A 26,765-nucleotide genomic window follows, 5' to 3' on the forward strand; every position below is an offset into this window, starting at 1 on the left:
AGCTGACAACACGGAGTCACAGCCGGGTTGTCTTCCCCACCACGAAGACTTCCGCCACCACTGCTTCTTCCCCATCAACCTCTGTCACCGCTTGTTATTATACGTACGAAAAGAAGCATCTCATGGGGGTGAGTCATGGAGGTGTGTCTTCACTGGGAGGCACGCACTGACATCTTCCATATGACTACCCCGCAGCTCGTTCTCTCTCTCTCTCTCTCTCTCTCTCTCTCACACACACACATCTCAGCTCATCCAGCTTGCGTGCGAGTGGTACACCATCATCCAAGATCCAGATGCAAGACTGCAGTCTGAGCTACAGATAGCCTGATAATAATGACTCCTCTTTCTCCTACTCTGTCATCACCTCATCAACCAATCAACCCTAAGCCAAGTTGAAGTTTTCTTTGTTGCATAGATCAGAAATCTACTGTTGACATAAAGGTTGAGCAGCTTATGAACCCTAAGAAATTGGATGGATTTGTCAACCACCTAACTTGTAGGGTGATGCGCACTACACATTATAGTGACACTTCTCCTTGCCTACACATGCACGTCCATCGTTCTCGCACTGTAGTGCTGTCAAACTGGCGCTTCAAGCTTGGAGAATAGAGAAAAAGATCCAACTATTACCCAAACAAAAGAGTCAAAAGCTACAGGGATGAATCTTAATATTGTATCATCTTCGTCAAGGAAACAGCACGAGAATGACAGCAATAATTGACAGACACATCTGGTTGTCTTCTTCGTTACTGTACGCTATCCCATGATAGTGTTGGGACCAGAACTCCTCCTTCCTTTGAGAGCTGAGATGCATTCATTTCGGTATGAAAACTTGCATGACCTACACTGAGGAATCATTTCGATATCAAAGAGCATGGCCAGATGCGTACGTTTTATTATGTCAAGAAAGCTTAATGACATGCTACAGGATCCATTTTTGGTCCTTCCAAATCAACACAGGAAGTCGACTAGAAGAAGAAAAGGAATGCTAGAGTTATCGGCAAGTAGCTCATTTCTCTTCCCGTTTCCTTTTCCCTGATTCATTGAAGTTAGTCTGGGGAAGGAACTGTTAGGAACTTAGATCTGCAAACATGTACATACTTGAAAAGCACAGTTTGACCTCCATCCACCAACTTGCTCCACTTTAGAAGCATGACACCATGTTGAAGGAAGAAAAAGAAAGAGAAGTGGAGCCGACCACTTCCTGCTGTCACAAAGCAGCTGAAGAGGGACTTGAGATGGTGTACATGTAGCGACCACTCAACAAGTACATCATTTAACATGCTTTTAAGGACCTTCGTTCTAATGGAAACCAATACAAGCAACGAGAAAGACGCAGTCTGAGTGATTTAACGTCTAATATGGGAATAGTTTATGTACTTATCAACGACGGGACGAGTGCGGGCTCAGATGTCTCCTGCACCGGGCCGGCGGCTTAGCAAACCCAACGGTCCTGTGCGAGGGAGGCGGACCGTGGCGTCTATGACGGAGCACGTCGCCTTGCAGGAACCGTAGAGGTCGAAGAGCCGGAACCGGTCGGCGATGGTGGTTACCCTCCGTGGAGAGGCATCGGGCACCCCCCAGAGCTCCTCCAGGTCGCCACCGGCGTCGGGGAAGTCCTTGGCGCATAGGGCGAGCGCCGCCGCGAACGGGTCGGCGGCGGCTAACCGCGCCGCGGAGCGCTTCTTTCGCGGGATGGGGAGGTCGGAGTGGGAGCGGACCGGGGGAGGGAGCGGGAGGAGGCGGTGGGCGGCGGCGTCCTCGTCTGCGGCGGCCGGGGAGAGGGCTTTGGGGATGCCGGGCCGCTGCTCCCAGGAGAATGGGACGGCGGAGAAGCGAGGGGAGGTGGAGGCGGAGCTGGAGAAGGAACGGGACCGGGAACTGGTCCGGGCGCGGGGTTCCTCCGGGGATCCAGCCGCGGAGTCGGTGGGGATCTTCGGTGACGGCAGTGTTTCCTCCATCGTCGACTCCCACTCCCCAGAAGATAAGACGGCAGGCGAAGAGAGGAGAGACGAAAGGTTCGTCATCGTGCTCTTCTGCCGCGATCCGACTGCTCTCTCTCTCTCTCTCTCTCTCTCCCTCGTGTGACCGTGTTCTCAACGACGTCTAAATAATGGACTTGGAACGGAGGAACTCAATTCGATTGGCGAGTAGAGAGGACGCATCAGCACCGTCGGATTACGTCAAGATAGAATCATAAAGCGGGAGGGGTATTGGCGCGCGTGGCGAGTGGTGGTATCATTATTTGGAACGCGACATGACAACGGAAGAGAGGGAGTGGAGACTGGCAGCGTGTCACTCTCATTCTTCTATTCATAAGAGACCACTGTTCTCTCTCTACATGTTTGGCAGAAGGACAGCACAATTCATGCTTCAGTCTTTACAAAATACTTGTCTTTCCCCCCAAAAAATTTGTCTATAGATTATATGAATGCATGATTCATATGATTAATCATGTCGGCATGTTTCCCCTTTATTAGAATGTACATGATGTCCACGGTATGATGATTCATATATTCTCCTAGAAATCTATGAATCGTCACATAAGATTGTCAAAAGATACACTCAATCCATGAAATTTAGGCCAAAGATGTTGACAATTTGACATGACACCACATTCTCTCTTTGATCAATACCAACCAAAGGTATCCAAGTGGCAAATCACTTCCTTCTGTGCCACAGCAGACGAATCAAACCCCCGTCGACGATATCAGACGTCAAAAACAGAAGCATGAAGGAACAGACAAAGACATACTGGCTCAAGAACACTCCAATTCACCTTTCTCCTTTGATTCTATGAATACGAAGCCATCTTTGTTGACCACCATTGCATGCATCAGCTACTTGGCAGCCTGAGTTGCACTAGAGTGCAGGAACTCATGATCCTCTTCATGCGTGGGGTTTTACAACAATATCTGCTTCTAGTTTCCTGTGGCTGTGGGAACTTTAAGGTCCACCACCGCAGTCAAGTAATGATTTCTGGCTGCAGGCAGCTCTTGGTTGCTGCAATCGGTAGTGAAGCAGCGGTCACAGGCTTTGAGAGCCCCAGCACGTCTCATGCATGAGAGACGATGGTTTTCTTGCTCTTGCTTGAGCTCTCTCTTCTTATAATTTGACGTATATGAGCATGAAAAGCTCAAAAATCATTTAAAGAAAACAAATAACAGAATATAAGATACAATGCTATACCAAAATTGCTGCAAAGGATCAATCTCCACTTGAACAGTAGAAGGATAAGATGGGCTCACATCTGGAACAGTCATCTAAGCCTCAGTTGAGAAAGGATAAGTGGTCCTTTTAATACTGTTGTTAATGTCATCTATTCATTGCTTGAATTCTCGTATTGCCTAAAGTATGTTCAACCAAATCGATTAGACTCTTAGAGTTTTCTTTTTTTTTATTTGTTAACATTGGAAAGGAAAAAATTAGTCTTAAGCTTCTTAATTGGGATTGCATTACTAGCCCTAAGGTGGAGGGGGGCTGTGGTATCCACAACTCTCATTCTTATCAAAATGATCCTTTTTATCCTTAACAGATCTAATCTTTTATGGGAGAATAATATCATTCAAAGGAATTGATATTGGGAACCCAACATACACTCAGTTATTTTTTGGTCTTGGAAATGTGTTTCTAATATATGGTAACTTTAGAAAATTTATAGTAAATAAGACACAAATAGATACATGACATGATCCCTCCATCTTGATATATCCTTGAGAGATAGTCTACTTTCTTTAACATTCATGAAAGAAGACAGTGTGATAGGGTTTTAAATTTTAATGTATCACCCGACTTTATTGGCTTGGATCTGGACTTTGTTAGTATAAAATAAGAATCATACTATTATGTAAAATAAATTTAACATCAAAATTTGAAATCAACTAACTATATATCAAAATTAGGATACATAAATTTTGATAATATTCAGAATACCTTTATTTGATTCATAAAACACATTCTATAGTTCGATATGTAAAATGCAATAATAATAATTTATAAAAAGAACTAAGCTCTCGTTCTCTTCTCTTTTTATCTTTTATAAGACCATTATGGGTGATGAAATAGGGTCTAAAGAGAGACAAAAATAGATATATGATCTCGTGTCATATTATATTGTATATTGTGTATAGTCCTTAGGAGATTCTAAAGAACTAAACTGTTCAAGACTCAATCAATATATCATTTCTGAGGTACTCATAGCAATTCTTAAGATTAATAGCCAATAACATAAATTGTCTTATTCATATTAACTATCTTAAAATTTATAATAAAAAATATCTTTGCTTTATGCGATAAATCAATATCACTACTAACAACTAAAATATCATCCACGTATGAAACCAATATAATAAACTTGTTCTAACTAATTTTGAAATATACACATTGATTAATAATATTTTTTGAATTTCTAAGAAAGTAATAATATTATAAAATTTTATATATCACTATTTAGAAGCTTGTTTAAGGTTATAAACAGACTTTCTAAGTTTGTAAACCCAACTTTCTTTCTTTTCTCTATGTTATTGAGATATATTATTTGTTCATTCATTTGATCTAATTCAAAATAATAATAAGCTACTAATATTATGATCGATCCCTAATGAGTCCCTTTTAGAAATATAAGAAAATTTCTCATTATAATTGATTATCTTTTAGAATCATTGCTTTACTTATAAAAATGATAAAGGGTCTATTTTGATTTCTATATTATACTTTGGTTTTTATCGATGTACCATATAATCATCACAATTGGTAGGTCTCCTTTCTCTTTAAGATTTTTTTCAGAATTATTGATTATGATTGTTTTATAAGATTATCAATAACAATATCATATAGGGGTTCATCAATACTATTTTGTTATTCAATGATTTGATAAACAATAATCTCTCGAATAAAAAATGATAATGGAGTATCAACTTGTATCACCTTTATATCAATATTAATATTTCAAGATTTTTCATTCCTACTAATTTTGTCATATTCTAATAATCTTTCATTACTATATCTACTATTTATATGCTCGGCAATAAAATTTATATCATTTGGATTTTTCTAGATAACAAATAAAATACCTAGAAGATTCATTTTTTTCATATATATTGAAGACTATTATCTTTGTAAAACAACTTTGTAGATATCTCAAATTAGATTTTATATGAGTTTATAATTCAAATGGAGTTGATGAGACTAACTTATTAGAATCCATGTTTAAGATATATATAATTGTTTAAGAACTTCACCCTACATCAACTCAAATATAGAGAAATAATTCATCATGCTCCTAATCATGTCCATAATGGTATGATCTTATCTTTCAGTAATGTTATTCTTTTGTAGCATATTTGATAAAGTATATTAAGTATAAATACCTCACTTTTCTATGAATCTAACAAATGGATCAGGATTCTTTATCGTACCTACTATAAAATTGATCACTCATGTCAGATCATAATTTTAACTAATCTATCTAATTATGTCTCAACTTTGTTTATGTACACATCGAGTTTTAATAGCTTAAGATTTTTTATATATTAGATACACATACTCATATCTTGATAGATTATTTATAAATATGATAAAATATTTCTTGTCACTAAAACAAGAAATATGAATTGGTTCACAGATATCAATATAAATAATTTAAAGGAGATTCTTATTTTTTGTGATATTTTCCTTTTATATTTAGTTTGATTTCCTTTAATGCAACCTATCCTAGCATCAAAATCAATAAAGTCTAAATTTTCTAAAATATTATTTTTCATTAATATTTCAATTCTTTTATTGGAGATATGTCCCAAACGTTTGTAATATTTCATAAGATAGAAGATTTCTTATTATTAAAAATATATTTCAATCTAACATTTGATTGCAGATATACCATATCTTTGCAAACTCAAGATTTAAATTAATTTTGTATAAACAATTATATAGGATTCCAGAACTAATTTTTTTTGAATCATAAAATATAATGAGATTATCATCACTAAAAGAAAGACAATATCTTAATATATCAATTTTAGAAACTAAATTTCTAGAAATAATAAGAACATAGCATGTATCTGTAAGATCCATTAGATGACTCATCTTTTAGTATATGTGATAAGTTTTCACTATTATAAATTTTATTTTGAGATGATTTTCTATAACGATGAATCTTTCATATTCTTTTATGTTTCAAGTTAAAAAACATCCTTACATATTATTGATAATATAAGTTATAGCATTAGAATTAGAAGGAACTTCTATGTTGGATTGGAAATATACAAAGTTTAAGTTTAGAATTTTAGTTTTGAATTAAGCCTTTGTGTTGAATGTAGTTATTTTTTATGTCCTTTTTTGCTATAAAAAAACATTTCACTATAAAGATTTTTTTTCACTAGTTTGTTTAGTATTTTTAGACTTGACAAATTTATTTAGTAGACGACGGTTCAACTTTTTTTTTTTTACTATCTTATTGAGTAGAAGTTAAAACATTATGAGATCTTTTTTGACTTAATATTAATTCTTTCTAAGGACATATTAGTCAGCTCATTCAAATCTCATCTATCCTTACTTGTATTGTAGTGAATCTTGAATGAGTCAAATTAAGGAAGAGAATTAATAATGAATTATACGAGAAAAAACTCATCTATATTCATGTATAATAGTTTAAGTTTTACAACTTTATTAGTCATATTAAGGATATGATCTTGAATCCCTCGAGTGCCATCATAGTAAACCATAGTCAGTTCTTTCAGTAATGTATCATGACTTATCAGTAGATTTAAATCGATCTTTAATAGCTCTCAAATAATCACAAAGCTTTTTAAATCTTTTCTAACCATTTATTTCATTATTTTTTTTATAGAGTTTTTATCAGTCAAGTCTATAAGTTTTTTGACAAATAAGACTAAGTTAAAATCTAATACATCAGAGAGTATAGGGATACTAAAAGCATGAGAATGTATGGAAAAAAGTATCATTATAAAATATAAAATATCATTAATATTTTAAGTTTTTAAAATATGATGAAGTATTAATACCATCCATATTTCACCTTCGGGTAAACTTTTGATATATCTAATATTTACTAAAAATTATATATGAAAGATTAATATGTAGAATAGTATTGTTATCTTTAGATATATAATTCTTAACCATAAAGATATTCAAAATAGTATTATCCTATCTCATAACATAATTATTTGAAGTAAAATTTTCTTTAAGATTATCTAAATCTCCTAATTATATGTGTCATTATAAATATTATTTTTCTTAATATTATTTAATAATAATATTTTATATAATTTTATAAATCATTAATCCAAATCACTTTGGTAGCTAGACTAATATACTAATATAAAATATATTTTAAAATATTTTATAAATAATAAAATATTTATTATAATTCACAATGCATAAGTCTATCATCTTTAGCCATTTTAGCAACTATTAGTTAGATAAAACTTATAGATATAAATTATAAATAATATTTACTAAATTTTTATTAATATAATTTATATGAAAATAGTTTATTAATAATAAAATAATAAATATAATAATTATTATATTTATCAATATAAAAGAAAACTCATATGATGACTATAATCATGATAAAATATAAATAATTATTTTATATAAAAATAAATATATTTCATAATTTTCTTTCATGGTCATGTATTTAAGAGTCACATAAATATCTAAAACAATAATTAAAATTTCTTAATAGCACAACTAGTTAATCTTAACAATAATAAATTATGTCACATGGATAGAAATAAAATATCTATAATTTATTTTTTTATTTAATTCTGATAAAAATATTTATCAAGTTTTATGACATAATTTTATTATTATTAAATTATGACTACTGAGATAATATTATCAAATCAAAAGGATAAAATGGTAGGCAACGGATATCAATAAAAAATAATCAATTTAATAAGGGTCAAATAGAAATTTTGTGACTAAGTGCATAAGTAAAAAATACTTGATTTTCAAAGAGTAAAAATGTTAGGGATATCGACTAAAATTAATAACTTTCATAAGGCTAAAATTAAGCTTCATTAGGTGAAAATACTAAAACCCTAAAACCCTCTCATAGTGGTCGCCATAGTTATACTATGTTTCCCATAGACATATGACTTAGTTGACCGATGATTCTTCATCCTGACACCCATGTTCATGGTTACTACGCACTAACATAGTGTCACCATTGCATGTCATGCGTTATCATTCGCCATTACACATCTTTCGACCATCGCCAAAACCATAGCCAGTTCATTACCTATAGTGTTGTGTATTGCCATAATACCTTCGTCCATCGCTCACAAGCAGTGGTGCACTCGGGTAGGGCCAATGATCGTTAGAGGTTATCACTTGTCATTAGGCTATTACATACAATAGTCACTGCTGCCACGCTTTTGCTATTGCTGCCATTGCCTATCATCGACCATCGTTACTACACACTAGTTGGGCTAACAACCAGACCTTCACTCGTCGCCAAGCCTACCGCATAGAGCAAATGCCCATAATATGGTTGTTGCCATGCTTTTGTTGTGCTTCTTATGCCATGGTCGGCAATCATAGTAAGCTATCGCCCTCCGTTAGATTATCTCATATGATAGCGATGACTTCACAACACATAGTAGCACCGTCGCATCCTAGTAGGTCGAGCAACCACAATAAACCATCGACCAATCGCCGCACCTCTGATGATAATATGCTATTATCCATGGCAATGTCGATAATATCCCTATCATGGAATGCAAGCTGCCCACGACCGTCAACAAGAAACCTCCATCTTCTGCAAGTAGGTGATTAGAGTAAATATGATAAACAAATAGATTGATGACGTCCTTTTATAAGCGAATGGTACTCACAAACATATCAAAATATAAATTAAATCTATATAATTTTATGATCAAAGGTATTTGATTTCAAACATGGCTTTGATACCAATTATTAGCATAAAATTAAAATGATACTATTATGCATAATAAATTTAATCTCAGAATTTAAAATCAAATAAACATCAATCAAGATTAGGATACATACTTTTCGATGCCTTTCAAATTATCTTTATTTGATTCTTACAATACTCTTTGTAGTTCGATTCGTAAAACACAATAACAACAATATGCAAAGAGAACTAAAGTCTCCTCCTCTCTTCCTATCTTTCATAAGATAACCATGAGTAATGAAATAAGAGCTAAAAAAAGATAATAATATATCTATAAACTTGTCATATTGTATCATATATTTTGTATAGCCCTTAGACAAGACAATATTATATATAGTAAGAGAGAACAGAAGGTCTAACATAAATAATTATGAGAGTTTCTCATATTAAAAGCCTTCTCCTAAATAATCATATTATAAGTGAACTTTTTTCTATTGATCGATAAACATAAACAGAATCTAATTAAAATTATAATATATCTTATCTAATTAAATATAACTATAGGTCAAAAATATCTATACTTTTCATAATTGGGAGAGGAACCATTCCACAGACAATACAGTGCGTTGAAAGGTACTAGAGTTTATGGATGACTCATGGGGTGAAAGTCTTCATTTGGAAGCTCCTATTGGTTAGAGAATCAATATTTGCTTGGATCTGTGGCTTCTCTAAGTTTGCTGTTTCACCATGTCCTGTTTATAACTAAGGACACATTGTGCAAAGCAAAATTTATCTTCGTTTCTCATTCTTCGACTCTTAGAACTTTGGTAATTGATTGTGTGAGGGATAGAATTTTGATAGAACTTAAAGAAAAACTCTTCTTAATATTGATTATTAATTCTCTTTAGATTCTCTGAAACCACCGTACAGTTCTTATTGTGCAAAGCTGTTGTGCGAACACCCATGCTATGTGAGGTGCGGAGGGTGACGAGCAACAATCGATTCTTTGATGCTTTTGCTATTGTTCCTTCGGCTTTCACTTATGTGCTCGAATGCAATGCTTCTTTCTCCTCCTCTGCTGAAGCTATAGGTTTAGGTTTCATCCTCAAAAGACAGGGAAGAAAACATCCTCGAAGTGGCAACTCTTACTCTACTACTGCCCAAAGTATTATGCAAGCTGAATGTAAAGCTATACCAGAAGGAATCAAATACATTACTTCAGAAGGCATTGATTCGGTTCAAATACTAATCACTACTCTGTTTTAATTTATAGCAAGTTAGCAATGATAGCGAATATACAATTAGTCGGTCATTACCTATCATGTAAGCGTTAGACGACCCAACACTCGCTTACCCGCATGGATAGAAGTCCAAGTGGTAACTCGGATCGATTACAAATTACCTCCCTAACGGAATATTCATAGAAATATTTTCATGAGTCCATGAGCAACTCGAGTCAGTTACAAACCGTCTCCTTTATGAAATATTCAAATGAATATTTTCTTGAGCTCAGAGATAACTCGGGTCGGTTACAAACCGTCTTTCTTAGTGAAATTTTTATGTAATATTTGATCTCTTCAAGGTTGAGTATAAAAATCCACCCTCAATTAATCATATACTTTGTATTATTGTGATGAGAACTTCTGTGATTTGAGGGAATTATAGCTGGAAAGTCTCGGCGCAGTATGGAATTGGAGATTAATAACGTGTATTCCTCTTTAGTACGAGTACGGGTTGGGATTTTTCTTATTGGATCGCACCCAAAAGTTTGGGTTCGACTAAATCCGAGTTTGGTCAAATTAGGAGTGTGTCGGATCGGAATCCGATTGCGTTGCGTTGGGTCATAAATACGGTCCAATTAAAATCTATCTCACGTTATCGGATCGGAGTCTTATAGGGTTGTCGCTCCAATTAAATTCTCTCTCACGTTATCGGATCGGATCCGGGTCTGTGTAGAGGATCGGTTTTGCTGGTCCGATTACGCACGGATCTCAAAGCAAATCCAACGATGCTCTGCGTAAGCTCAGCTATGATATGGTATGCATAAATGCATATATACATCCATACATACGGCATACATGTTCTATATGTATAGGTTTGTCATAGGAGAACGAGCGCCGCCGGAAGTCTCCAGGAGAGGAGTCGTCTATCGGGAGTTCCTCGAGAGCCAGACATGGCGTTGAGCCGCGGCATCCGATCCGGGTTGAAGCTTTTGTCGCACTCCGAAGCCGCCCTTCCCAGATCAGGCGGGTCTATTCTCCCCCCTCTGAATCTTCTTGGTTGGTTCGCTTGATTTAGGGCTTAAATTCCATCGATCTGTTCGGAATCCTGATGTGATGTGGGGTTCTCCGCGGTTCAACCTAGTCGTGGTGCCTTATATGTTCCTATCCTTTGATCGGTTGCTTATTATCTTATTATTCTTTTCGATCTACGTTACGGAAAGAATCTGATGATCGAAAGGTGGCCTATTGCTGCTCTTGATCGCCTGCGGTGGCGTGATTGTTTTGATCCCCATTCGTGCCCTTTATTTGGTTACTTTGCGAAAGATAACATAGTTTTGTTGGTTCACAAGTCGAAGGTAGGGAAGAGGCTGGAACTTAGAAACCATGAGTGTGTTATATGCTTTTTGATGTTAATTTTTGGATCTAAATGTTGTAAACTCATTCGATGGTATCATCCAGCTAGGGAAATAATTCAATATTGCTTCATGTTATGCTGAACTGATCACAGAGATTAAAATTGAAGCGAACTCAGTAGCGCTTTTGATGAAATCAATTGTATTTGGGATGTGTTGAACTTGATCTAGATCTCACAGTATTTGAAACGTTCAATCTTCTTCTAGTGATTACTTTTACCATCTTTCTTGAGAGGGTTGATGAACTAGGTTTGTAGTGCCTATACTTATTTTAGTCGTCCGGGACTGGCTTTATGGAGAATTCTTGTGCATGCCTTGATGACGGGCACTTTAGGAATAAGTTATTACTTAGACCTGAACTTGCTCCTTTTTGAGTCATGGAAACGATCTTTCTACATTTAGGGGAGAGGCTGTGTATGTTGATCCTAGTGGTCAATTAAAATAAGTGATGCTTATGGTTGGAAATTGAGAAAACGGAGTCACATATATGTAAAGAAAAGAAAATATTGGAAGCATCAGATTCATCTTCTCTTGGGTACAGACATGTTTATCATCTGATCCTTTGCTAAAAAGTTCTGTCAGTTTTTTTTATTTTTTGTTTTGAATGCATGTATCTTCAAAGGCACTTACTTGGATATGGTTCATATATATTTTGGACAATACGTGAAGGAACACTGCACATTGACTTTCTCTGTGCTTTGTTGCAAGCAATAGTAGAGGAAATAGGAAATTATTGGTAATACGTAGAAACACTGACATAAGAAACTTGCAGCATGCTGTTGTCCTTTTCATTCTTCTCAATTAGCCAGTAGTGATATTGATTTACAACTATATTATCTTTTTATTGTTTCTACTCTGCATGTCAATAGTGTTTTGAGATGGATTGAAATTGCATCTCTGTGCCTTTTTCCCTCTCTTTTCTGTGTTTTAGTCTGTATTTTGTCTTAATGAGTAGTAGGAAAGCTCCATATAAAATGCATTTTTAATATGACATCCTAGTTTAGTTTCACAGTCGAATCGAAAGAAATTTTGAGTTGTTTGTAGAGTTAGATAAGTTTATATTATTAACCTGGACTTGAATTTTTCTTTCCATGTGGTTTCAGTTAATAAACCGGTTTTCATCAGATCGAGTTGTGATAATCGGTACCAGGGTGGACATAGTACTTGGTTTGTTGAGGAGCCCAACTAGAAAAGGGTTATTAGTGGACGGGACAAAAATATGTCACAATGAAAAACCATCAATGGGTTCGACCACCAACCAATTATGTTTTCATCCCAAGTTGGGACTTGGATTTTGACAAGAACATTAAGCCTTAAATGAAGGAAATCATGACACATTCCATATTGGATGTAGGAGGAGAATTGACTTGGTTTATATAACTAAATGGATATAATTGGGTTTAATTATTTTTGGCCTTGTGGTCTCAAACCCATCAAGCTAATGAGTTACACTGTCGGGTCGGACTGTGACATAAAACGTAATGATTTATTAAAAAAAAGATAGAAAATTTATGTTGAGTCTCAACATGTTGAAAATTCATGTTACTCAAATCCCTCCTTTAGAGGGTTTGACATGATGATAGTCTGCTTCAACCAAATGCTGAGTTGCCGAACCCTTTAAATGATATGTTTGTTTGGTAAGTCGTGTTTTCTCATCTATTCTAATTTTGAGTCGTCAAACTGGTTTTTTGCATTGCCTCTTTTTATCTTTTATTGTTTGCATTGCCACTTTTTATCTTTTATTTACTTCTATTTACTGATAAAAAGTTGTTTGACCTGATGGCAGTGACCCATGAATTCCATGCGACGAGCATGAAGAGAATGGGAGGGCATGGCCATGATGAGCCCTTCTACATTCATGCTAAACACATGTATAACCTGGATCGCATGAAGCATCAGAAGCTAAAGGTGACTCTGGGTGTGCTATCTGCATTCAGCATCGGTGTGGTAGTTCCGATTTATGCAGTTATTTTCCAGCAGAAGAAAGCTGCCTCTGGATGAGATTTGCATGCAACCTAGGAAAAATAATGACTTTTGCTTGATTTCCTCTAGTATTTGTTTGCTGGAGACATTTGCCTTTCCATCGATTTCTCTTATGTTCTTCTCTAAAAATTGAAAACAGATTCCCATAGTCTATTGCGACTTGGTGATTGTTTGCTTTTTTCTTCTTTGATAAGGAAGGTTGGGTTTGTCTTTCATCAGTTTGATGCTTGTGATGAATGGAGGCATCTGATGCTTTCATCTTAGCGACGACTTTGTCATTTAGGAGACTTGCAATTGTTATCCCAGTGTTGCTTTACTAAGTATTCAGTTAATTGTGTGTTTTAATGCATAGTTGATGGATTGGTTAATGCTATTGTAGGCAGTCATTGCAGTTTACTGTGCCAGTTATCAAATCCACACAGATTGATACAAGCAAAATACTCTGCGAAAATAACTACTGCTTGTGTGCTTCACTGCAATTGTTATTGATGCTGATTGCAAATTGCCTAATCAGGATTAATGCCTATTGGTGCGTGCACACAAATGCTGACTGCTAATGTTCATTCTCTACCGACAAACATTGACCATTTGCAAAATTCCAACTCAAGAAAATGCAACCTAACGAGTTCATGTTGGCTTGAAGCAATGAAATGGCAAGGTGATGATTGACCAATAAACGAGTCAAAGGTCAAGCAGAGCAACAGAACTCGATTCGAATGACCACACTGTGAATGAGCACAGAAAACAAATTGCAGATGGAATAACATTAATAGTGGCAAACTGCATTTCCCATTGTGAAAGAAGATTATCATTGCACTATTTTTCAAACATCAAATGAATTTTTGACACTTGATTTGAAGCAAAAAAAATCAAAGGCTATAGATTATCGTCTACTGTTACATGGAAAAAGGAAGCGAAATCTCGCATCGTCCGTGGTTGGTGATAGACCCTTATGCTTTTGTCGGCACCATTACCTAAATCAAAGAAAGATCAGCCGAACCAAACTACACTATTTTGCCAGCTGACAACATCTGTTGGAGCCGAAGCACTTGCTGTTGCTGTTCTTGAGGCAATGAGCTCAACTGTTCTGGAGTCAGGCTAAGTACTTGCTGCAATAGAGCTGACTCTACTTCAGGTGAAAGCTGCAGAGAGAAAATAAAATAAACTAAAATATGATTTGCGGTGAAAGATAAAAGCATGAGACTGCACATTAGGCTTACATGATCACAGAGCAAATTAGTATAATACATGATGGGAGTCATATTATGGAAAAATTCAAATGCTCAAATCAACGAACATGGTTGTTACGAACTATCAGTCGATTCCGTGGTAACTCGTGTAAGAAAAGCAAGCAAATTGTGATGTTGGGGTTTCGAATGCTGATTTGCTCAAAACTCGATTCACAACTCAATCAGATCCTAAATGTACATGCAACAACAATACCAAGTTCGTGCGGTTATGGATTGAACTCTTATAAACACCCAACTCTTTTTTGGACACTAGACGGACAGAAAGGATATAAATGTTTGACATAAGACTACCTTAAAATCCTACAAAACACATGTATTGTTTGATCTGTGAAACGTGCTTTATGAGATGATAATATATCAGCATTTTTATATAAGTTAGCTGATCATCGCCTTTCTCTTGCTAAAACATATATTGGAAACATACTTCAAGGTAATTTATCCCAAGTTCCAAAATTTTCTTTCTCGCATTGGACATAATATAAGCTGATTACTATGTTGTCACGGACAGAAGATTTAGTAAGTCAAGGTCAGAAAAAGTTACAACCTTATGGTTACTTTTCATAAGCCTTAACACAAAAGTTCCTTAATCAATATTTACAATATAGTTAATACATGACGAAAGAAACCAGGAAAAAATGAACTTGAAGTGATAACATAACAACAAAGAATTAAGATCATAATTAGTTGGAGGTGTTGCTTGGTTGATAATATGGGCTTTCCAAGACACTGCATACATATTGCAACTATTCAATTTGAAAAGAAATAAGATTTTACCATTAAATATCAGAATTAAAGTATGAAATTCCTATGAGAACATATGAAAACAAGAGGTGAATTACAAATAAAGGTGGTGAGATGACTAAAAATATTATATCTATTTCTAAGACATCCAGGAAAATAGTACCTGAGGCATCTGCTTCTTAGAATGTTGAACTGCATCTCCCACGACCATTTGGCTCCCAGCAACTATGCCAGTGCCAAGTGCTTGAAGTGAGGAATTATTAATGCCAGAATTGCCATTCACTATTTGGGCAACACCACTTCCATCTTCTAATCTTTGTAATTTTGAATGATAATTCGACTGTTCCGATACATTACCTGTTAATCTGGTTTGATCTGCTAATCCCACACCTAAATTTTGTGTCCTAAATCTGGAATGCCAGGTTAAATCTTCAATCGCAGAAGATGTTGAAACTCGTTTTGGAAGTGTCTCCAGTCCAGCTGACAGCAGTGGGTCATTTGATGAGCCAGTCTATCAGGAAAACAGTAATTGTCAGTATAACAGTAGAACAAACCCACACAAACATAGCACATTCCCCTACTGATATATGAAACTTCAAAAGGTTATAATGTTATATGAACAAATGCGTAATCCAAACACACTAAATAAGGAAAGAAGGATACAAATGCATTTTCCTGTTGCTTTTACCCCAGAAAAATCAAACATATGAAAAATTAGATCATCACTATCAAACCATGAGAAACCCAAACATACCAAGTGAAACAAGGATTCAAATGCATTTTCCTGTTGTTTTTAACCCAGTAAAAGTCAAATTCATGAAGAATTGAATCACCGCCCTGAAACTACTATAAGTTTCATTCAGCAACCCTACTCCATAATTAAAACGTCATGTGATTAAAGAGAAATTTTTAATGCTTTCAAAAGGACCAACAACAAATACTGCATATTAACCAAGTGTAGCAAGCATCTGCGTCTTTTCCAAAATAAGGAACCTACAAAATGCCTTGAGGTTAAAATATTCTCCCCAGGATTAACAGACTTTAACAATGTTTTCAACTTAACTTCAAGCCTCCCATGATTTCAATTTCCTGACAAAGCAGTTAGACCAGGAAGGGAGTTTCAGGAAAACCTCAGAATAAATTTTGTCTAAGGTTCTGCAATAAACAAGCGGGCATCCAAATTTCAGCTCACTGTCACAGCAGATTAAAAGCGAAAAAGAGGAAATGAATTAGGAAAAGGTGAGAATTTTCCCTGGCATCATACCTCGACTAACACAGCCATGAGGCTGCATGCAGGAACAGCAAGACAGACCTTCCTAATCTAATAGATAAAATTTGTTGATTCTGCCTGATAGAACTCAAGAGCTGAGAATCTAGATAATAAACATTAAATTACTTAATGAGAAGTCTTACCTGAGAAGTAAGTGAATGCGGCAAAATTGACTGTTGCAGAGCTGTATTTGGAAGGGATAACTGAGGATGATGTGCTAAACTTGCAATAGCAGTTGATAAAGGTTGCTGCGGAAGCGGGGGTTCACTCTCTGATATCAGCCCTTTGGATGTTGATAAAAGAGAAGGCTGATGTGGAACGCCGCCAATTGATTGAGGCCATCTTGATGGTATTGTAGCAACTCCAGATTTCTCCGCCAGAGTTCCTTGTGATACCTGACCTTGTGGAAGTAACGGGAGTTGATATTGTGGTTGAACAAGGACTTGTTGAAGAGGTAATGTCGCCTGGTGTAGGATTCCAAGGCTTTGTGATGTAACTGCAATGTGACTCTCGGGTGGCCGGGGGAACTTTCCACCTAGTGTTTGTGAAGATGTCAGCCCGACATTAGATGAATTCTGAGGGTTTGAAATTGATGATTGGCCACTATTTGCAATCTGCATCTGCAGTCAAGATCAGTTACAAGCATTTGATGTTAGCATAAGCTCCACAAATTGCCATTATGTATTAGACTTCAGATAACCAAGACAGACCACTGGCTGTGCAGCCATGCCAACCATTATCTGCACCTGCACCAGGAACACAGTACAAAATCCAGTTTCAGATTATCTCATCATGTGATACAACAAACCTGTAATGGAAAACAACTTTAACAAGGCAGGAGAATCTCCACAGGAGTGTAGCCATCATTGCTTTACATTCTTATTGAAAATGACTCGTAACAAATAAGGCACCAACGGCAATCCAACAATATCTTGCGAAGTCCAGCCTCCAAAAAGTTTGCTAATAAACTCCTAGCTGATACCAAGACAAGAAAAACTTGACCAAACACCAAAAGACTAGTAGGTTGGCAAAAATCTCTAACTTGGTAGTCGCAGTTTAAACTCATGTACTCAGAACAACACTCAAGATTCTTGAAGATTTGAAGAGATTAAGGAAAATCAATGGGCTTCACTAAAAAAAGAAAATTTCATTCAGCTGGCACAAATAAGCCAATGATTAAACATACCACCTAATTTATGTTAAGTTAAACTTTATAAATATAAATTACAAGCAACATAATGATGTAAAGTGATTACCATTCCATTGTCAACAGATACGATGCTGGCACAACCCTTCTAGGATGGCTGATTAATGATCTAGATTACTTGAGGCATCGCCTTTGAATGGAAAAAAGAGAAATTAAAGGTATTGGTTAGCTGGTAAATGTTTGCAGGAGAAGGATCAAGAAGGTTAATTGCTGTAATTCTACAAGTACTTCCAGAAGACTTGAAAATTAAAGTTAAACAGGGTGACTTCTCCACCAGTTTGGAGAGGCACTCTGATATCAGGTTCTTAAAAGACTCATGGATGTTAGTTTCCTACCTCTTTGGCAATGTTTGTTCATTCGATTATGAAGGTCTCAGTTTTATGGTTAATGAGCATAGAAAATCTGAATGGAAGAGTCAGCCAAGCAACTATTTTACTCCCTAGTTAGTTCCTATGACAGACAAAAGATACAGGAATACACAGTGTTCACATTACCCGATAAAGTTACTTAATAATTAACCTGTTATTAACAATCTTGCTTAAGTGTTACAGTGTTAGGTCAAGAAATGCACAATCACTGTCAATCAGCAGAAGCTGTGTCTGCTAGTTGTCATAAATGTCTGCCAGGGAAAAGAGGTAATCTTGAGATGGATTTGTTAGTATGTTATGTTAATTCTTTTGGAAGGAGAAGAATCGATGAATATCTTTCATTGTTTAGACTTTCGAGATTATATTTAACAAAATTTCCCTTTTGCTGCCCAAAAATTTTATTTGTCAGAGATGCATCCGCCAACATAGTAGGATTTACAATTTGCAAATTCTCTTTTGTTGTCTCATCCCATCATCAAGAGGATTCCACTGTTATTAATTTTATTTTTCTTTCTTCTTGTATTTAATTCATTAACTTATGAAATAAGCTGGCAGTTTTCTGTCTCTGCCTAAAAAGAAAGGACCTTTACAACATCCACTGATCCCCTCCCCCGCTACTGGCAAACAAATACACAAAAAAAAAAAAGAACATAGAAATTCAACACAAGTATACAAAAGAAAGAAACAGATCTTTGCCAAGTCATAAGATCAAAATAGACAAGCTTTAATTGCAACATTTCCTGAAAATTCAAGTTTGTGTTTGGATTTATAAGTACATTCTCTGCAGATAACAAACAAAGATCATCCTATAGATCTAGAAACAGAGTCATCAGCGAGTTTAACATCACCTGAAAGAGGGCTTTTGCCAGCTGTGGACTTGCTTGCATAAGTTGTCTAGCTAGTGCCTTGTTCTGAGTAGCAAGGGCCTATCATCAAATTAAGACAAACTTCATGTCATGCAAAAATTATTAGTAGGAAAAGAAGGGAGCAAAAAGAAAAGAATTGACCTTCATCTCGGATAAAATTTCATGCAATTGGTGTCTAGATATTCTGGACAGATAGTGAGTCAAGGGATCACTTCCTGTTCCTGACTGGCCCGGTAAAACACTTTGTGCATTGGAAATCTGAGCCCCACCCAAGGCTCCAGCCATGACAGATGCAGCTGTTGCAGCTAAGGGGAGACCTACTGGCTGATGAAGAGTGGAGTCACCCAAAACAGGGGCACCACTAAATTGTTTTTGAACATCTGTTATATATGAAAAAGCATGTTAACAAAGACTGTGAATTAATAATGGAAGAAATGGAATAAAAGAAAACATGAAAAACCAAATTTGACGTTGAGAAATTGAGAAAGGGAACCTGCACTTGGTGCCAATCCTGGTCCACCATGGCCCTGTAAAGGTAATACTAATTAGAGTACAAAATATCTACTTCATGAGTTTCATCTTATAGTATAGTTCAATATATTGAATGCACCAACCTTCTAGGAAAAAAGATGACTGATAAAATTTCCAGTCAAATGCACATTAGTGTAGAACTATAAGGCACATATGCAGACAACCGAGAATTCAGATACTTCAGAGAATATATTTATGTGAACATTCATCTTCTGCCTAATTAGTAATGACTTGATCAATAATAACAAATGCATCATCATGGCCTTTAGAAGTTCCTTGTCAAAATATATTCTTTTGCGGATACAAAGATATATTTTCCTGGTTAGGTAAAAAGAAGAGTAAGTTTAGATGATATTAACAAAGAGAGAGGACCTAGTGATGAGGAAAAATATGCCAAAACTGGCTTGCTAATACTTTTATTAAGAACAATTGGCACAATAACATCATCTGACAGCAAGAAACTTTTTGAGTGAGTTATGCCAATATCATTGTTAAGGTAAGAATATTTTATACCCAAGGCCATACAAAAGAAGGGTTACTCCCAGAATAATTAAAACACTCCTATGAAGTCGACAGCTAAAGGATGATGACCTGCTCCCTGTTGCGATCAGAATTTTTATCATTTTCAGCAAAATCAACTCGTAATTGTCGCCCATTTATTTCATAGCCCTGAAGGTTGCGGCGAGCACTCAGAGCAGTCTCTTCATCTTTGTATTCACAAAATCCATAACCTTTGGGCTTTCCAGTTTCTCTATCATAAACCAACCTGCATCAACTTTATGCAGTACCATTAAGAAGAATACACAAAGGAAGATATAAACAGATATTCCCATGTAGAAATGTTCCTAGAGTTCCCTATACATGCCTATAGAAAACCATGCATCATTAAGAGCTTTAGAGATGGAACTTTAAATTTTGTACATTGGTTACTGTCATATATATATACATATATATATATATATATACATATATATATACATATATACATATATGCATATATATATACATATATACATATATATATATATACATATATATATATATACATATACATATACATATATGTATATACACACATACATATACATATATATATAAACACACACACGCACACATATATAATTGTGCTATTTAACATATATTGAGTCTATAAACAATGAATAAAGTTTTAGAGCATACATACCTGTTCTAGATATAACATACCCTTCGGGTAGGGCATATGAAAAGTTTTAGAGCATACATACCTGTTCTAGATATAACATACTCTTCGGGTAGGGCATATGAAAAGTATAGTCAAATGATGTAGGATCACTCATCAACTCATGTTTACGAATAACTAGTAGCTAATAAGTGCTTCACTAGCCGACAGTATAATCATATAAAGAAAGTTGGGGGCCTGAACCATGAGACAATACCTGCAATCAAATGCAAGGCTTGCTTTACAATCATGTTTCAGATTGAAAGATGTGAAAAATGCTTAGGTTGATGAAATGATCTAGGGTTTACACATACGTTTGTTTCTCAATTTTTGTTAGAGTAGAAACTTAGAGATTATAAGGATACAAATATAGGACTTGCCATTTGTTAAGCTATTTCTCGAGAATGAAGAGTAACTAGAAAGTAGATTCTGTATCATAGTTTAAGAAAAAGAAACGAAAAAGGCACAAAATAGAATGTAAAAGAAAAAGGTTCAGGATCACAAGATATACCAATGAAAGAAATTATAAATCAAGTCAAAATCAAAGTGAATTAACTTTATGAGTTGATAACTCAAAACAAGGTAAAGTATCACATGATTGATGGCAAAGATTTAGGTCGTGGATGTCCGTCAGCAAATCTGAGAAACAACTAAAATGTGAAGGTACATATTGTGGATTGCACCACTGTGAAGGTACATAGTGTGGATGTCCCTATGCATTCTCCACCTTCTCGGCACCATGCACGACCAAGCACTTTCCTTTAATGACAGCAAGGGATCGATGACTCTACGGAAGTCCTTCCTCTGCGGTACCATGGCATTGCCATGCCAATGACCCTACTATCCCTCGTCTCACATCTGCGCCCCTTTCTTCGTGATAGGTCGATTCGCCTCTGCGGCACTATAGTACTCTTCCAAGTCCACCTCTATTCTAACCGACGCTTGGTTTTGTGTAACCGAGTCCCTCTGGACTCATCGTCGCTTCCTTGCCCCTTTCGACCATCTGTTTTAACACCTCTGTGTTCTCCAAATAATTCCCTTTGGTCAATGGAAAGACAAACTGCAACTCCCATACGTAGCCTCTGCCATCATGTTGTTGGGCAGCTTGGGCTCATGCCGATTCTATTCTCCTTTGTGTCCTTGATAGCAATGTTCGCTTACTCGGCCTTGTCCTCTGACTTGCGGATCTCCCTTAAATGATTATGAATTCTAGAGTAGTCCAACTCTCTAGTCGTTCCAATCATACCTCTATATAGTGATTTCAATAGGCGCTTGGGCGCTCGCCTAGGCGCTCGGGCGCTCGCCTAGGCGAGGCGAGGCTCGAGCGCCTCGCTTCATGTCCAAGCGCCTCGCTTCAACGAGGCGCCGCCTAGGTGCTCGCCCGAGCCCAGGCGCCGGGCGAGCGCCCGGGTTAAACCAGGCGACCGAACTAGTGTTTTACGTCTGGTTCGGTCTCCGGTGCTTTAGTTGGTTCAATCGAACCAACTAAATCACCGATAGGCTCCCTCTCACAATTTCTCCGACTTCCCCAACCCTAACACTCGCGATTTTGCTGTCGAGATTTCTTCTCCGTTGTCGTTGCTCTCTGCTGCCACTGCCACTGTCGCCACTCGCCACTGCCACAATCGTTGCTCATCATTGTTGTCGCCGCTTGCCGCTCGCAGCTCCCGCTCCCACTTCCACACCCGCTATCGCTCGTAGCTCCCACTCACGCTATCGCTCGTAGCTCCCACTCACGCTATCGCTCGCCGCTCCCGCTCCCGCTGTCGTTGCCTTAGCAACCTCGGTCTTCTCACACTCTTCTCACTATATTGTTAACAGTATATTAACAGTTAACTGTATACTAATAATAGTATTTTTATTTATTAGATTAATAATATATTATTTTGATTTTAATACTATTAATTTTTATTTATTTAAAATTATTGTTAAGTTTCAAAATAAATGGCAAGTGTACAGAGCAACTCAATAGATTTGATGTAAAATTTTATTATTTTAATTTTTGAGACTTTTTATTAATATGACATTGTGATTTTATATTCGATTTTTTAATTTAATAGCATATTTTTTATTTAAATAATTATATTAATTATATTATATATTTTTATATTTTAGCGCCTCGTTTCGCTCGGGCGAGCGCCTAGCGCCTCGGGCGTTTTTGGACCTTGGCACCTAGCGCTTTTTAAATCACCGCCTCTATATGATCAAGTCCCCTCATAGGACTCATTGGTACTTGCACTCGGAATTTTCTCTCGATGGTACACAACCCCCATATGCTGATGACAAAGGTTTTCATCTAATGTAAAATTCGATACATACATGAAAGACTCGCCTCTACGATACCATGGCATTCACTCCTTAAATTCATAGCCCTTCTTGTCATCGTGTTACTCACCAAAGTGGGGCTCCTAGTAGCTCCTAATCATACCTTTGTATGATCAAGAACCTCACGGAACTTCTCCCGTGTGTGTCGCATTGCCTCAAACTGTTCCACCATGATTCGCTGCACTATGTCGCATCCTGATGATGTCTCCATTGCATTTTGATATTTGTGGGATGAACTTAGACTGCAATCTCTCTATGTGTGACCTCTACCAACACATCGCAGGGTCTCCGCCACCTCCGATTGTACTCGCTCCTTTGGCAATCGACCTTCGTCCACCCGCTCTTGGGTCACAATTGGACGAAGCATAGCTCTAGGATAATCCATCGCCTAGCAGTTCTCGAAGTCCACTAACTTCGCTAAAATTGGTGCGTTATTATCTGGATTCTAGGTTTCTACCCCCCAGCACAATTTTTGTCGTGCACCACTTCCTTCGCGACAACTCGAATGACAGCACTGTGACATATTCTTCAAGAGTACCCGCCTTCGCGTTCTCTTGCCCCGTGCCAAGGCCTTATGACCCTAACTTTTCCTCTGCAAGTTAAATCACTTTAGTTCCCCCGTCAAATGCTTCGTTGAGATAAAATGCATGTGTCTCAAAGCTCCCTTTGACTTTGGCACCATATAGGTTGAGTCCACACCATCAGAATAAGGGACCCATAGAACGATATGATCCCGCTCCTGCCTTTGCAAGAGTTCATGTCCTTGACCTCTGTCCAATGAAAGCTTCGTGGCTCCGCTCCATGTTCCGTCTTCTATGTTGACTCCCTTCGTGCGGCTTGGCACTTCACTAAGTTCCACCTAAATTGCTCTGCTCCTTGATTTGCATTGAGTTGATGGTGGCCCTCATGCCTACCATTCCACGGATCAGCCCTTGTTAAGTCTGATCTCCACATCGACTCTAAGTGTACCTTTGTTTAATGTTGCCTTGGGTTGCTCCCCTACTTGATCTTATAATGTGTCCACCAACGCATTAATTTATGCGAGACCATGCGATGACTCCTCACCGCTTGCTCGGTTCGTTAAGCTTTGTGGAGTTGTTGTCTTGAGGTATCCCTCCTCAATATGTGCAATCTATTGCACATGATTTTCCCTTTGGAGAACCGGGACTTATCCCTCTTAGATATTTGTCCCGTTTGAGCAACTTTTCTTTTCACATCATTCCCTCTGAAATTTTCGAAAACCACCATCGCCTTAGACTACTTCGCTTTGTTGAACGAATTGCGCACTGTTCTGCTCCCGCGAACACACTTGCTAGATTATGACTCTTTGCCAATACAACCCCTTTGCGTCCTTCAAGGCCTAGCAATATGTTGAACTTATTACATACTTCTGTCTCCTACGAACGTATCCTTCTCATACCGAAGAGAATGTTTCAATGCTCCATGGCGCCGAGTTTCGGTCGCCTTGGGATGGTCACGGATAGTCCATTATCCGCATACAAACTCTTGCATGAGTACCAAATTCTTCGAGTTAATAATTCCCCTCACCTCTGTGAGCCTTGCATAACTCTTTCGATAGCTAAGCAACCCATCCCACCTTGCACGGTCTCATCTTTTGCCAAGCGACCCAATTGCCTTGAGCACTATCAAATTTGGTAACCAACGTCAAGTCGTAGCTCGAACTCAACCATCACAACCTTTATGCACCACGCGTTCTACCCAGCTCGCTTGTCCTCGTAGTGCCTCTCGCGTGAAGGGTTGGTCATTCATCTGAATGTTAATCTCGGATGCCCGTTAGATCCCTAAATTTACATGCTAAGTGTTTCTAAGTGTGCTTGTCCTGCTCTGATACCATCTGTCACAAACTTAATTGATTTTGCCTAAGTCGTGCGACACCCTTACATATTTGTCCGCAAAGAGTCAACCTACCTCTTACGGTCCCTTAAGAACCTGCAAAAGAGAAGACAGGTTAAAGGAAGCATCTAGCTCGAGATCCAACAAACAACCATTTCAGCAAACACCGAATAGGCAATACAAATTACAAACATAGACTTCTTAAGCTCTGAATGGTCGCACGACAAAGGGTCCAAGGTAATCCACCGCAACCAAAAGTGCTCACATGACACTATTGCGTAATGAGGCAACGAACTAACCCTAGACACTATCCCAAAGGCCCATCCAGTCATGTGTCACCCGAGTAGCTTCTGGGTGTTGTGCTGATTGACACTCCGCACTACTCTGCGGGGTTAGAAAATCCCCAAAATGACTGCCTGAATGGTCTGTTTCTGGGTAGTTTTGTCTCTATATAACGACTGCACACAACTTACATTTACAAGCCTGAAACGATTATAAAAACCAACTAAAATAAGGTTGTTAAGCCTATTGTAAGCTTTCTACGTGCTGTGCAAAGCATGAACAAAACCAAAAGACATAGACATACACAAGCATTACGTCGAACATCCAATTTACACCTTTATCCCTGACACCATATACGACTAGATAAAAGGATGGTGTCACCAAAAGTCCTTTTTTATTTATAATAACTTAAATAAGGTATACCATCAAAGAAAAGATGTTCAATCAGATCCAAGCTGCAACAATTCAAAGACCATCAGTTCTTCATAGTCAGTAAAGTAATCAAATATCCGCATACAAAGTAACAAAAGTAGTACAGAAACCATTACACATTTTCGCTGTAAACTGAAAATCGATTCCAACATATCAAGATTCTAGGGTTCTCAAGAACGCTGACCTGAAGGACACCACAGGGCCAACTTCCTCACATAACTGTTTAAGCTGATCTTCCGTCGCATCGTACGGTATGTTCCCGACTGCCATAAATCACGAAACTTAACATAAGAAAAGCAGTAACACTCGAATAACCCAACTTGCAAGCGAATCGAAGACGAAAAGCAGCTAAAATGGCGATTTTCTTTTTGGAAGAAGCATCAAGGGCACAGAGCAAACGAAAAGAAGCAGCAACAGCAGCCCAGAAAACAAAGTTTGGGGAAGGATGAAGACCACAAACAGGCAAAAGAATCGATGCACAATGAGACGGCAATCAACCGACCAAAGACGCAGCGGTGCTGAGAGCCAGAGGAGGCGGCCATGTCATAGCGAGGAGCCAACGCTTTCTGAATGCGCCGCCGGCGCCTCTCCTCTTCGACCGCCGCCGGAGAGGCGACCGCGATCCATGTACCAATCCAATCGAGGAGAAATGTTGAAAGTCCGGCGCTCGCGAGAGGCGGCACGGGAGATCTCAAGGAGGGTTTGTTCGTTCGACTATTTGGGGACTTAAAAAGGCGGGCGCGAGGTGAGATGGGGAGGCGGCGGCGCGTCAAGGCAGGAGGGAAGGAAAGAAAGGAATCTATCCGAACCGTGGTCGGCGTCGGGCTTGTGGTTTAGGCGACGACGACTTACGCATTGAGCGAGGCTTCAATAACGGCAGCGTCGAATTTTACTTCTAAATACCGAAAAAAGGGAAAACATTTTCCCAATTAATGAAAATAA

General features: G+C 37.5%; 3 protein-coding genes across 6 annotated transcripts; 1 reads left to right on the top strand and 2 right to left on the bottom strand.

The window, feature by feature from the left end:
- Positions 1-1,055: 1,055 nt before the first annotated feature.
- Positions 1,056-2,116, bottom strand: LOC135615019 (uncharacterized). Its single transcript, XM_065112980.1, has one exon. The coding sequence runs from the start codon at positions 2,025-2,027 to the stop codon at positions 1,407-1,409; it is 621 nt and encodes a 206-aa protein (XP_064969052.1). The 5' UTR covers positions 2,028-2,116; the 3' UTR covers positions 1,056-1,406.
- Positions 2,117-10,966: 8,850 nt separating this feature from the next.
- LOC103988085 (uncharacterized) lies at positions 10,967-13,714 on the top strand. Its single transcript, XM_009406598.3, has 2 exons — positions 10,967-11,127; positions 13,303-13,714. Exons 1-2 carry the CDS (start codon positions 11,055-11,057, stop codon positions 13,515-13,517), a joined length of 288 nt encoding a protein of 95 aa, XP_009404873.2. The 5' UTR covers positions 10,967-11,054; the 3' UTR covers positions 13,518-13,714.
- A 546-nt stretch (positions 13,715-14,260) lies between these two features.
- Positions 14,261-26,683, bottom strand: LOC103988086 (cleavage stimulating factor 64). Of its 4 annotated transcripts, XM_009406602.3 has the most exons (11): positions 26,326-26,683; positions 26,008-26,086; positions 20,324-20,498; positions 19,695-19,728; positions 19,343-19,581; positions 19,184-19,261; positions 17,471-17,506; positions 16,904-17,380; positions 15,848-16,001; positions 15,654-15,715; positions 14,261-14,641 (listed from the first exon to the last, which is right to left on the bottom strand). In XM_009406602.3, the coding sequence occupies exons 1-11, from the start codon at positions 26,363-26,365 to the stop codon at positions 14,504-14,506; spliced, it is 1,512 nt and encodes a 503-aa protein (XP_009404877.2). In that variant the 5' UTR covers positions 26,366-26,683; the 3' UTR covers positions 14,261-14,503. The 4 variants fall into 4 exon arrangements, with proteins under 4 accessions (XP_009404877.2, XP_009404874.2, XP_009404875.2 ...); XM_009406599.3 differs by having other exon boundaries at positions 15,654-16,001; XM_009406600.3 differs by lacking the exon at positions 17,471-17,506 and having other exon boundaries at positions 15,654-16,001.
- Between the last annotated feature and the right edge of the window lie 82 nt (positions 26,684-26,765).

The sequence above is a fragment of the Musa acuminata genome, chromosome BXJ2-6 (genome assembly GCF_036884655.1).
Source record: "Musa acuminata AAA Group cultivar baxijiao chromosome BXJ2-6, Cavendish_Baxijiao_AAA, whole genome shotgun sequence".
Taxonomy (NCBI): Eukaryota; Viridiplantae; Streptophyta; class Magnoliopsida; order Zingiberales; family Musaceae; genus Musa; species Musa acuminata.